At 32.9% G+C, this 13133-nt stretch overlaps 1 protein-coding gene across 1 annotated transcript; it reads right to left on the minus strand.

The window, feature by feature from the left end:
- Window positions 1–208: 208 nt before the first annotated feature.
- On the minus strand, window positions 209–4475 carry LOC139867517 (plasmodesmata-located protein 7). The gene is made up of 3 exons (XM_071855881.1): window positions 3753–4475; window positions 1609–1719; window positions 209–382 (listed from the first exon to the last, which is right to left on the minus strand). Exons 1-3 carry the CDS (start codon window positions 4459–4461, stop codon window positions 375–377), a joined length of 828 nt encoding a protein of 275 aa, XP_071711982.1. The 5' UTR covers window positions 4462–4475; the 3' UTR covers window positions 209–374.
- Window positions 4476–13133: the final 8658 nt, after the last annotated feature.

Consider the following 13133-nt stretch of genomic DNA (forward strand, 5'->3'; position numbering starts at 1 on the left):
TCCATCGCCATTACTGTCTCCATCGCTATCACCGTCTCCATCGCCATCACCATCGTCGCAGCGGTAGACTACCAAACAATACAACTCAAACTTACGACTACCAAAACATCTTTAACAAGAGTTTTTTTTTTTTACCAAATGGAAGACTTGAAACTGCTAATATTCAAACAATACAAGTATACAACTATATATGTGTTCATTACGTATGCATTAGAATTAATTGAACATTTGGTAATGTACGATTAAAATAAACTAAAACAAAATTAAATATGCAAATCGACATTACGAACGAAAAAAGAAAAGCAACTGGAACAGCAACGATGATGAGGTTGAAGGCCATGCATGCAACTCTGAACTTTTCATAAAGTTTTCTTTTATTTACCTGAACAAAACAAAGTAAATAAGAATCTTAATAAAATTAATTTGTAATGTGCTGTAGTAGATAATTAAAAAAGGTTAAAGGTAAAAGAGAAAAGAAAAGTGAAAGTATATACGAAAAAAGCTTGCTTTGAGAAAGTATATACACCAAGGTCCAATAGAGGCCCAAAATGTTATTAAAATAAAAAAGTTTCAAAAAGTGGGTTTTGTTTTTGTAATTTACTTTTTCCAATATGATATAACATATGATGATGATGATGATGATGATGATGATATAGTTATCATAATACCAAAAATAATATAATGAAGAATTTTATTATAGTACCATTATTAACAGCAATTTATTGATGGGTGCTACTAAAATAGTGTATTACTCCGTAGTTGGTTATTGTGTACTCGTATCATTTAATAATTAGATAGTTGATGATTACATATTAACAAACAACTTATTGATTGACATTTTTTCACAAGACATTTTTCACGTAAAAATTTAGATATTAATCATAATCATTACAAATACATTTAGAAAATTACTAATAGTGATAAATATAATAACATAAAATTTCATATTATGTCATGACAATTTTAAGCTAGCTAGCTATTTAACATATATGCCTTTTCAACAACTTCACTTCAAGGGTTAAATTGATATTCTTTATTTTGTTATTTGGTCATATTTTCGACACACAAAATAAAACATAAATAGTAACATATTTACAACTTATTTAAAATAAGCTTTGAATTTTTCTCAATTTAGAACGTAACAATAAGAAAAAATAATTAAGCCCTTGAACATATTTAACTTGGAAAATTTAAAAAATAATTCAACAACAAATACGAGCTAAAAAAATAAAAACTAAAAATCACACAAAAGTTGAGATTTAAAGATAACCTTTTTTACAATCATAAAAGTATTGATAATGTAGGTGTTGTTATCATATGTATAGGTATAGGAATATGTATATGCATACATATAGGTATGTTATTGAGTGAAAACTTCAAGAGATAAAGATCATGGTCTTTTTTGTTGAACATGAAAAGCATGTAGAAGGTCTTTTTTTTTTTTCTTTTTTTTCTTTTTTTTTTGAAAGTTGAGAAGTTAAGAAAGTTGAGAATTATTCATATACGTATATAATTGTACTAGCCATTTCGTAGCAAGTGTTTTGGTAAAAAGTTGAAAATTATTGATAGATAGATAGATGAGGTGAAGGAAAAAGTATAATAATTTACCATTTCGAGCAAAAGCTTTTCTCATGAAAGTTAAGAAAATGATGATAAGTGCAACCCCAGCAAGTAATCCAACTATTATGGCAAATGTCTTCTCCGCTTCATCGTGTTCTCCTATTAAAAGTAAAAAATAAATATATAAGAAAATCGAAAAAATAATTAAATAACTTAAATCGAATCAAATCAAATCACAATAACAAGAAGGATTTAAGTTCTCATTTCATAACAAATTTTTTGAGGTTGTCTTCCTAATATTATCATACAGAAATACTACAATAATCAAACTTCACTAACATCATTTTTTTTTCATCCGTTTTGATCAGTTATGTGACCTTACAAGTAGAATATAGTGAGAGCACATAGAGTATGAGAATGCATCAAAATGTAGTCTTTAGAAGTAATTGGCGTTCCATCACTCTCATTCGAGGTTTCAATTATGTCAGCGTTTCGATATGACATTGAGCTAGTGACGCTGATTTCTAAAATATAAGTCTTACTTCATCCGTCACATAGTAAGTGTCATGTTTGATTTTTCAAGGTCTTATTATCAAAACTTTGACATCAAATATATTTATTTGTGTTATGTAGTATTTGATAAAACTTATATGAATGGATTCAATTTTAAAATGTGTTTTCATTGATATAAGTTTCATCAAATATTATGTAACATAAACAAAAATATTGAAAGATAAAATTATAAAAGTAAGACATTGAAAAGTAAAACATGACACTTATAATTAGTGTTTTCGGAGTAATGGTGTTCATGCTCTGATTATAATCTTATGGGTTGGACATCAACATCTTTATCCTTTTGACTTAAACTATATAAAGTTTAATTAACAAGTACATACATTTGAAAACGTAACTAGATCTATTTTCGAAAGTAACATCAGTCATTGAGCAAAATATTCACAAATTAATTGAGCAAAATGACTAATTAAGAAAAGTGTAAATAATGAGTCACGTTGTACCTGAATAAAGTACGGATTTGCTAAACATTCATTAAAAGCAACAAAAACACAAATTTCCATTTAAGATGTGATTTTCCTAGGTCGCGATCTTTAATTGTAATTTTATATTAAATTTTCTTTTTAAAAAATCAGCTCACACACTATTTTTCTCAGAATACATATATATTGTTCATCGTATCCCTATATTTGAGCTCATAATAATATATGGTTAAAGGCATCTCGTTTCCAAATTAATGATCATTTGATAATTATTAAATTTAAAAATCTTATAATTTACATCCGTCATTAATTTACACTTTTGTTATAAGCGAGAGATGAAAACCCGCACTTTGTTGCGGGCTGTTTTATTAAAAAGTGTGAAATCGAATTTAAAAAAAATGAAAGGTAAAAATGTTTAAAACAAACTAAAATTTTGAAATCAAAAATAAGAAAGGAAAAAAATGTTAAAAATGAAAGATTAAAAATATTAAAATGTGTATTACCAAAATACCCTGTGAATAAATCAGGAAAGCTACTCTTTACGGGAGTAAGATGGTAATTAAACATCGCCACAATTAATATAAGAGGATAATAAACAGCTAATTAATCATATTCACCACAATTCTTATATTCTTTTAAATAGTAATTAGCTTATTGATTTTCCGCTTAAGGACTTTAGTGTCAAATAAAGAGTATATGAATGATACAATGCTATTTTTATCATAAATTATGATAAATTCATCAACGCTTTATATATATAATAAAATAATAATATAAGTATAGTTATACTATGGGGGATGATTCTCACACACACTTTTTTGATCCTCACACACCTATTTTCAACATTTTACTCTTCTAATAATACTTAATTGGTGTGTGAGGATCAAAAAAGTGTGTGTGAGAATCATCCCCTTATACTATATGCATAAATTTTTTTACTTTATTATGAATCCATATAGTACTTTTAAGTTTTGAATCATTAAAGATGCACTTTCCGTCGTGTTGTTTTTTGAAATTTTTAAAATTAATAGTTCAAATAAAATAGCAAGATAACGTTCTTTTATATCATTATTTTTATTTCCTTTTTTTTCCTTTTACCTTGTTAGGTTACCTTAGATCATTTAAGAAAAAATAGCAAAAGTGGTAGATTTAATTAGATTTAAGAGAACAAATCACAATTAAGGTTTAATTAATTACCATGATGGGATCTTGCGTAAGCATGAGCTCCACTAGTAGAATACCTAGCATAACACTTAGCTAAAAACATATCACCAAAAACTGCACCACCACACTCATTTTTCAACTGTCCAATTGCTTCACTCACACAATCTTGACACTTTCCATTACTCAAATCCCCAACACATTGAGCCACCCCTTCCACGTCAGCAGACCCCCCAACTCTATACAACCCACCAGCCGAACCCAAGCTCGCCAACACCGCATCCCTTCGTCCCATAACCGCAGGATCATACCCAACAGATGGTGCACATTTCTTCATCACAACACTCTTATCTTCCACACCAATAAAACTAGTATTATCATATTTCACAAAACATCCTTCTAACTGTATCGCCCCACCGCACGTTTGGGAACAAAGTGGGGCCAGTTGAGTGACTGCACGTGCGACACATGTGGCGCAATCAGGCATGGCTAAATCGCCTCTACATTGATAGATACCGTTGATTACGTCTTGTTGGGTGGACCCAGAGATGCTGTATTTGTTGTAGGATGAGTATGTGGCTGAGTTGACTAAAGAAGTCAAAAGGGAGTCAAGGTTTGACTCATATGTTGAGCCTTGTGTGTATTTGATTTGTGAACATCCTGCATAGATGAATGAGTCTGTTTTGGAATGTAAAGGGTGTAATAGAGATAAAATGAATAGGCAAATAAGATTATATTTGGCCATGAGTGAGTGTGTGTGTGTGTGTGTGTGTATGTTTTGTTTGTTGGTTCTTATGAAATGTTAAGGTTTGAAAGTTTGAATGAATGGTTAAGTAGATGAAGAAAAGCTCTTTTTGCTTAGTTGAGTATATAAACTAATAAACTAATTTATGTGTATATGGACAGTCTAGCCATGCAAGATTGAGGTGTGTAATAATTGTAGAAAAAGCTAATACTTTATTATAAGGTTTAAGAGTATAGTGCATCCTTTTTAATACTGAAACATAAATAAATAAATTAAACCATCCAAGCCTAGCCTGGGTGGCGACCAGCACTTTCAGTGAAGGGGAGGTCTCGGGTTCAATCCTAAGGAGTGCCCGCATTTAATGACCAAACTGGAGAATGCCTTACCTGGTAGCGGTTGAGGGCTGGCTTACCGTTTACCCGGGGTTTACCTGCGGTGGGGGGCCAATGTGCTCTGGCCCATAGTGGGGTTCCTCGTAAAAAAAAAATAATAATAAATAAATAAATAAATAAATTACTCGTATTTAAATGAACTAACATTAGTGTGCTAGGCAAATTCATACTCCCCAATTTTTAGGATACTTTTTCCAACCAAAAGTTTTGTATAAATATTACTAGTCTAGGCATGCATGTTTGAGGTGTTACTACTATTATATATTTTTTTTTTTTTACTTTTTTCTACTCCGTATTATGTTTTTAATACTGGTTTATATAAAACATAATTTTTTATAATATATTTTAAGACAGGACAAATTTAAATCTAAGGAGAAAACTTCTCAACAAAATTAAATCGGAATGGGTGAATAATTTGAAGCTTTTACGGGCTTATGAGCCGTGGGCCAACAATATTTTGTTATCAAAGAAGTGAATCAATAACTTCCCAGGATCTCTTCCACAATTTTATTTCCGAAGAAAAACAAAGGAATGGGGAATAAATTTAAAAATTTTTGGTGTTCTTAAATTTAGTAGGAAAGAAAAAAAAGGAAATGGATTAATGATTTTAGTCTAATTTTCTTTTCAATCTTTTCATCTAATTTGAAAAGATCTCATTTTCTTCCCTTTCATTCCTCTTCATTCCACTTCTTTTCTTTTATAAATAAACTCAGGAACAAATAAGTAAATTGAATAGCAAACTCGGGAACTTGCAATTAAATAATAATGGAGTTCCTAAGCTTTATTTTAAGGAGAGAAAATGAAGGATATTAAAGGAAAATTATGTCTAATAATTTTCTCTTCAACAATTCCTCCCAAATCGAAAAGATTTGCTTTTTTTCTTTTCTTTTCTCTTCTCTTCACTTCTTTTCTTTTCTCTTCTCTTCATTTCTTTTCTCTCTTTAAAAAACTCGAAAACAGGGCGCCGTGTTCCACAATTTAATTTTCAAAGGAAAAGAAGGAAGCGGGAATAAATTAAAACAATTGGTATTCCTGAGTTTTAGTATGATAGAAAAAAAAGGAAATGGATTGACGATTTTAGTATAATTCTTCTTTTCAATCTCTCCTGCAATTAGTCATCGCTATAATTATTATTTTTAGCATTATTTGTTGCAATCACGGGTACGCTTTAAATTTTGCTTAGAAATAAGTTTATAGTAAGATTAGATATTGTTTGCGGTATTTTTTGCTTATAATTGACTATAACAGAGATTTAGAAAATGCCAGTTTTAAAGCCCTCATTTCGAATTTATTTCGAAGAAATATAAGCATTTTTCATTTCTAAGTGTTATTATAAGTCTTATTATTTTGGAACATAACCTACATTATTTGACTTTCGCAGATGACTAATTATCTACCCGATGAGTACGAGTTGCCCCATTCCATCCACGGGCAAGACAACCCGGCGGATAACGAACCGTTCATGAGAAATTGGATAAACAGACAAAAGGGTGCCAACAAATACATAAACTGAGAAATAATGGAGTAATGTGGTTGGGCCGATGAGCTGAGACAGATTTTGAGTTTTACAACACACTGGAAAATAAACAGTTGCGTGGCAAAAGCTGTTTGAAATTAATGAACGGGTGTACCAGGAGCCGTATGCAGAATTTATGGCAACATGGAGATTCGAAGCAAATGTTGACCAGGAGGAATACAACAGTCATCAATGCATCCATTTCCGCCATCAGAATTAAATGTATCACCTGACTCTTGCGCAGTTCGCGACCCATCTAGAACTGTACAAGAGAGCACGCGTTAACCGATCAGTGTTTAAGAGAGGATACACCACCCTGAACCAAATCGATCATCAAGCTTTCTGGCGAGCCTACACCTCCGATAATGAAATGTAACAACCCGACTTTTTCTGTTTACTTTCGTTACTTGTCCGTTAAGTATTTAACGGTATTTACTTAGACTTGTGTGTTTAATAGAATTAAATACATGCTTATTAGAGAGATTTTGAATTAATATGTTATAGTTATTTATGAGATTATTTCGGAAAGTGAAATAACTAGAAAACGTTACTATTAAAAATGTCGCCTAGGAAGCTTTTCAGTTTACGAAACTCAGAAAAACGACGAAATAATTATTTTTAATAATTATTGACTTTGAGAAAAACTAATTTAATTTATTATTTATTTAATGAATTAAATCCGGTGATTTTGTTTCAACGACTAGTTAACGTTCCGGAGACCCAGTACGGTTAACTGCATTAGAAACGGACCACGCGCGTACGATCAATTAAGCAAAACGAGCCCAATGACCTCCTAGAAGGGCCATTCGACCGAACCCTCCCCAACACCCCCATATTGGACTTATTTTGTGTAGTGGATCGTTAGTTTAGTGTAGTTAGGCCCTAAACTAATTAAATAAAAATAGCACTAACTTAACCTAAACCTAATTAGAAACCTAAAAAAATTACGCAGCTTCTCCCTCCCTTGCTCTCACCATCAACGACCACCATCACCACCATAACACCACTCACAACTCAAAATTAGATCAAACCTTCAACACGAACGTTGTTCTACGCATCGTTCTCTACGCGATAGTATAAGCAATTTGATCATTAGAGGTATAATTGCTAACCCTAGTATTTATAAATCTGAATTTTGTTCAATTTCATAGTGTATTAGAGTCTAGTGCTCAATTAATGGTGTCTTGTGTTGTTAATTATCTTTTGATTGCTTGATTAACGTTGTTTGCATGAAAAACGAATTTGTATTTTAATGATCTGATTAAATTAACATGAGAACTGATCTTGTAATATGTTTAGATGGAAAGATATAAAGTTATTAATTTTAGACTCCGATTTTGCGTGATTTCGTTATCGTATGCTTAAGATATGCTTAATCGAAGATTTGACTAGGTTTTGTTTGTAATCCGAATTTTCTGAGTTGTATTCTTTATGTATTAGCTTATAAAAAGTGTACTACTGTATTTCTTATGAAAATTTATGCAATTTGGACTTAATATTTGCATCAAAAGGTTATGTAATGCTCCCGTTATGTCAAAACGAAGATTTGGTTCTTAAAGTGAGCTGAATCGGTTTTTAAAGTTACATAAAAATTGCTAGAGTGAACTAGGAATTGATTGAGACTTTGATCTTATGTAATATGTTAGTTTATATGATTCTTTACATGTTTCATTTGTATGCAAACTTGTGAGAACATGATTTTCCATGAGATATTTGCTCGTCTAAGTGATGTGTCTAGTTGATGATTAAAAACTGATAGGTCTGTAAAGGTGTGATAAATTGTATGAATTGGTTAAAGCAATGTTTCTGATTATTTTATCACTAAAACTTTGAGATGTTTTTAGATGACTCCAATTGGCCGTTCATCAAAATCTATTTTCTATATTTTTTGAGAAATTTCTAAAAACTGACGCGCGGGCAGAAATTGCTGTAATGAACTGTGATTAGACCCTTTCTGATATGAGACTTTTATATATCGTACGAGGCTTTGACCAGACTTTTTGGAATCTATTTTAAGTGTAGTTATGATCTGGAGTTGTTCATAATTTAATGATTTGTCTGCTATGAGCTATAGTTGAATATTTCTACGATGTACGTTTTTCTAAGGCATGCTTTAAAATGAAAAAGTGCAATTTGCTTTACTATGACTTGTAAAGTGATACTTGACCTAGGTTTGACTTGTTGACTATGTTTGCATGACCTACTGAGATGTTTGACTTTAGTTGAACACTTTGACTGAGTTGACTTTTGGTTTGACTTTGGTTGATTTGCTTGGATTAGTTGACTTTTACTTGTTCGTCGAATCAGTCTGAGCAATAGGACTTTGCGTACACTATGGGTTGACATGGTTTGACCTATAAGTGTATAATTAAGATGATTTACTTGTTTAGGTTGCGTTGTTCAGTCGAGATTGTTCGACAACCGTACGTATTGCTAAGATATTTACAAGTGCTTTTGCTATGGTGAGTCTACAGTCCCTACTACATTTTTACAGGGATGAGATGCATGCTTTTTACAAATATTTTACATATTAGGCACAAGTAACTTAAACATATACATATCCCTTAGCTTGATTATATTAGTTACTTTGTAAGCTCGACTTATAGGGACGGTACCGTTAGGTTTGACAAACCTCACCGCAACATAAACTGGTGCTTATTTTGTTGTTACTCGTACACTTGATCGGTGTATCGCTAAGATAGGGTAAACTGAAGACGTGTGGCTCGCCTATACGCAAAGGTTAAAGCTTTATAATCAAGTGCTCATGATAATGTATACTTTTCTTACGATGTTTTCCAAGAAAATCTTGTGGCCTAACTTACGAAATGATTTACTAAACCTGTAGATTCACTCAACGTTTTTCGTTGACGTTTTGCATGTTTTATCTCAGGTACATAGAGGTAGTTGTGACGCCTCATACAAAACCATCGTGTACGGATAGTCAACCACAGGATCATTACAAGGTCAAACACTATATGCTGTTTGAAAACCAGTTTTGCATTCATGAAAAGATAGCGTTTTACAAAAGATAATGTGCTTGCTATGAATTAAAGCGTTTACACAAGTATGTGACCCAAAGGTTGTTACAAAGCCATTGTTTGAAAATAACGTAAGTTACGAATGCAAAATAAAAGTTCCATGATTGAGACATCTCTAAGGAATGCAGCGGAAATCTAACACAGCAGGTCCGTAACAGCAAGTCTATAACACCAAGACAGCAAGTCTAACAGCGGAAGCAACAACGTCTAAGAACCTGAAAAATACATGCTTAAAAAGTCAACACGAATATTGGTGAGCTATAGTTTGTCTGTAATCAGTAATGTAATGTAGGCCACGAGATTTCAGTGCTTCAACCAGCATTTCAAATCAGTAATTCAAATCAGTATGATAAAGTATATGCTTATCCGTGGGCACCCGGTAACTAACTTAACGTAATAATACCCCCTAAAAGTACACTTGGCGAGTGCGTAAGTTTACGAAGTATTAAACACCCGTTAAATGCTAGCGCTACTAGCTCGAGTGGGGATGTCAAACCCTATGGATCCATATCTATGATTCGCGTTCACCGGTTCAAAAACCAATGACTAAACATTACCGAGCTATGGAGAAAGTTTATGCCGTTGTATAACCCACACATATATAAAGTTTAAGTACTCGTGCCTAGTATGTAAAACGTAAAAAGCGCATGTATTCTCACTCCCAAAATAATTAAAGTAAAAAGGGATGCTATAACTCACAGTGATAAGAGCGGTAAAGTCGATAATGAAAGTATGCAAGTAGTAAGTCGGTCCGAAAGGTCGTCAAGCTAAGTCAAAGGTTACTAGGTCAGTATGTTATCCTCATAAGTTCTAATAGTGCATAAAATAAGTTTAAGTGTCATCATCATCATCATTCATCATTGTAAAAGTTAAGTAAGTTTAACAAGTATAGAGGTCGAAACAATAGGCTGATTTTGATCAGATTCTACGGCCTCTACGTAAATAGAAAAGACGCGTAATCAGTGGCCATGGCTCCGTATGGGAGTCCTCTAGCTGCTGACCAATTTACAGAACCAAACACATCTTCGTTTGACCGTGGTGACGGTTTAAGTGCGAGTAGGTCAGAAATTTCAGCACGACGTTAATAGGGTGTAGTGACATTCGGAAAGCCATAAATCCTAAACCGTAACTCGGATTAAGACGAGGTCTAAACGGAAAATCATCTACTCGAACCGAACTAACTGAAAATCAACTTTCCAGTAGCCCAGGTGGTCTGATAAGATACCGAAAATGGTAAGCAAGGTGCTCCGGTGGGGTTCTTAGTGCTTGATGCTCATCACGGTTCTCATCCTTGATGCTTGTAGCTTCAAGTGTACAACTCATTGATGGGTTAGCATCACCTTGACCAAGATTCTACCATCAACACACAATATGTTAAGACCAGGTAAGAACACAACTCATTTAATAGTCTTAGATGGATGATGAACCAAGGTTACATCATATCCTTAGTCTTAACACAATTACAAGTTACATTTTCAACTAAAGCTACAAACTTTACTTCAATCAAACAAGTATGAACATAATCTAAGTCAAATAAAGTGATGGAACCCTAAGCTAGAGAGCTTGGATCCATTTTACACAAGTTATAAGGTCACAAAGCTAGAAAGCTTGAACCTTTAGTGTTCTTGAGGACCTTGAAGCATAAAGCTTAGATCTTTAATTTATATGAACACCATAAACACAAGTTTTGATCTTTATAACAAAATAATGAGATCATAAGTTAGGAAACATAGATCCAACAAAAGATATGAAGATTCAAGCTAGAAAGCTTGCATCTTGGTTGTTCTTGAAGATCTTGAAGCATAAGGCTTGGATCTTTAAGTTACATGAAGATTACAAACATAAGGTTGAATCTTTATAACAAAATAACAAGATTAAAGTTAAAAGATATAGATCTACAAAGTTGGTGAAGAATCAAAGCTAGAAAGCTTGAATCTTCCATGTTCTTGAAGGATTCAAATCCAAGTTTGAATCTACAAGATGTAATCAAGACCAAAGCTAAAAAGCTTGATCCTTTAAATGATGATGATGATTCGTGAATGATGAAGGGAAGAAGAAGAAGAAAATCAAAAACTTACAAGTTTTAGAGTGAGAAAGACTAGAGAGGAAATAAGAGAGTAAGTGTGTGTGAAATATAAATGAGAGCAAGTGTAAAATGGATAGAATAAGGCTTGTATTTATAGGTGAATGAGGTGATACATGGGGTATCAAAACCGTAGGAACATATGGGGGACAAGGGGGACAAACTTTTTCTTTTTGGTTAATGGTTGTCTAAAGTTGGTGCTTATGTTAGGATCCCATGCAACATTAACGATAATACTTGACAAAAATGCTAGCATGTTCCCTCTAATAAATGGGCATTTGTCTTACATATTAATGGGTCACTAGTTACTTATAATTGGGCTAATTAAATGGTCCACTAACTAGTGTAAGGTGGGCTAAAGTCCAACAAGGTAGAAAGTCCAATAAGACTAACTAGTAAGCAAAAGTAAATTACTAAGTGTAATTAAGCATCCAAAAACCCAAGTAATTGTTATTATAAAATAACAATTAATATTTCGTAGTCATAATATTCCAATTATGACAAAAGTTAAATTTGTACGCAGTACGCAGTTTGTTCGAAACGTCAAGTGACACTAACTGTCATAAAGGCATCCGGTGATCAAGTTAAGTAACCTACGTACTTAAAGGCACGTTTTAACATATAAATGAAAGTAATCCACGTGTAGTAAGATTCCAGAGTATAAAATATTACAGTACGCACAAATACGCAGTTTCGCGTAAGCACAAAGCACAAAAGCAAGTCGAAAAAGCCGGGTCGTTACATTACCAACCTGTTAAAGAAAATTTCGTCCTGAAATTTTAAGGAGTGACCAACAATGGTACCGTATTTGAATGAGAAGGAGTATATCAAAGTTCCGTGAGACTCGTGGGCTCAGAAGTGAGTTATTTACCTTGAAAGGTACTTGGGCGTATAAAAGTAAGAATAGGTATATGCCATTAATTAAGTCTCTTGTCCTAAGAGATCAACAATTTGATTTCGTTTCTTGTTAACATGAATATGTCATCTGAATATATACCCACAAAAGGAAAGATGATGTTTTTAACCCTACAGGCATCTTCAGTAAGCCGGATGCATGAAATACATCATGAATGTTTCTAAACTTACCTAAAACATTGAGCGCTTGTGTCGCAATACAAAGCTGACAGATAGAATAGAAAACATGATGATCACAACATACTACGTGTGAACTTATCCTTGGATGGAATGAAAGAACAGTTCCATATTGTAACTTTATCCATTCAGTTACATGTTGAAGTTATGGTTATTATTAACTAGAACAACATAAAGTTGCAATCAACGAAGGAAGAAATATGTAGAGTATCCACATCAGTGCCGTAAATGTTTTAAGCAGTCCCCTTTCAAGAGGATAACAAGATTCATAGATTCCTAAAGTATCTCACACTACAATTCTGAAAGAAAATCGCACGAAAGGTGTGGTCCTTAAACCAGAGTGAACTCTTCGATTGGATTGATCCGAATTTATCCTTATACTTATGGGGATGCGCGGATGAGAGGATATGTGAACCCTTGGTCATAAAGAACGGTTTACTCTAAGTGAAAAGAATCTCAAAAATGATTCCTTGTACCTCAACCTACTGATTCATAGAGATGATGTTTACGAGGGTGTTGCGATTTAGCCGTGAAACATTGAGAGTAGAAAT

This window comes from Rutidosis leptorrhynchoides, chromosome 9, assembly GCF_046630445.1.
Source record: "Rutidosis leptorrhynchoides isolate AG116_Rl617_1_P2 chromosome 9, CSIRO_AGI_Rlap_v1, whole genome shotgun sequence".
NCBI lineage: Eukaryota > Viridiplantae > Streptophyta > Magnoliopsida > Asterales > Asteraceae > Rutidosis > Rutidosis leptorrhynchoides.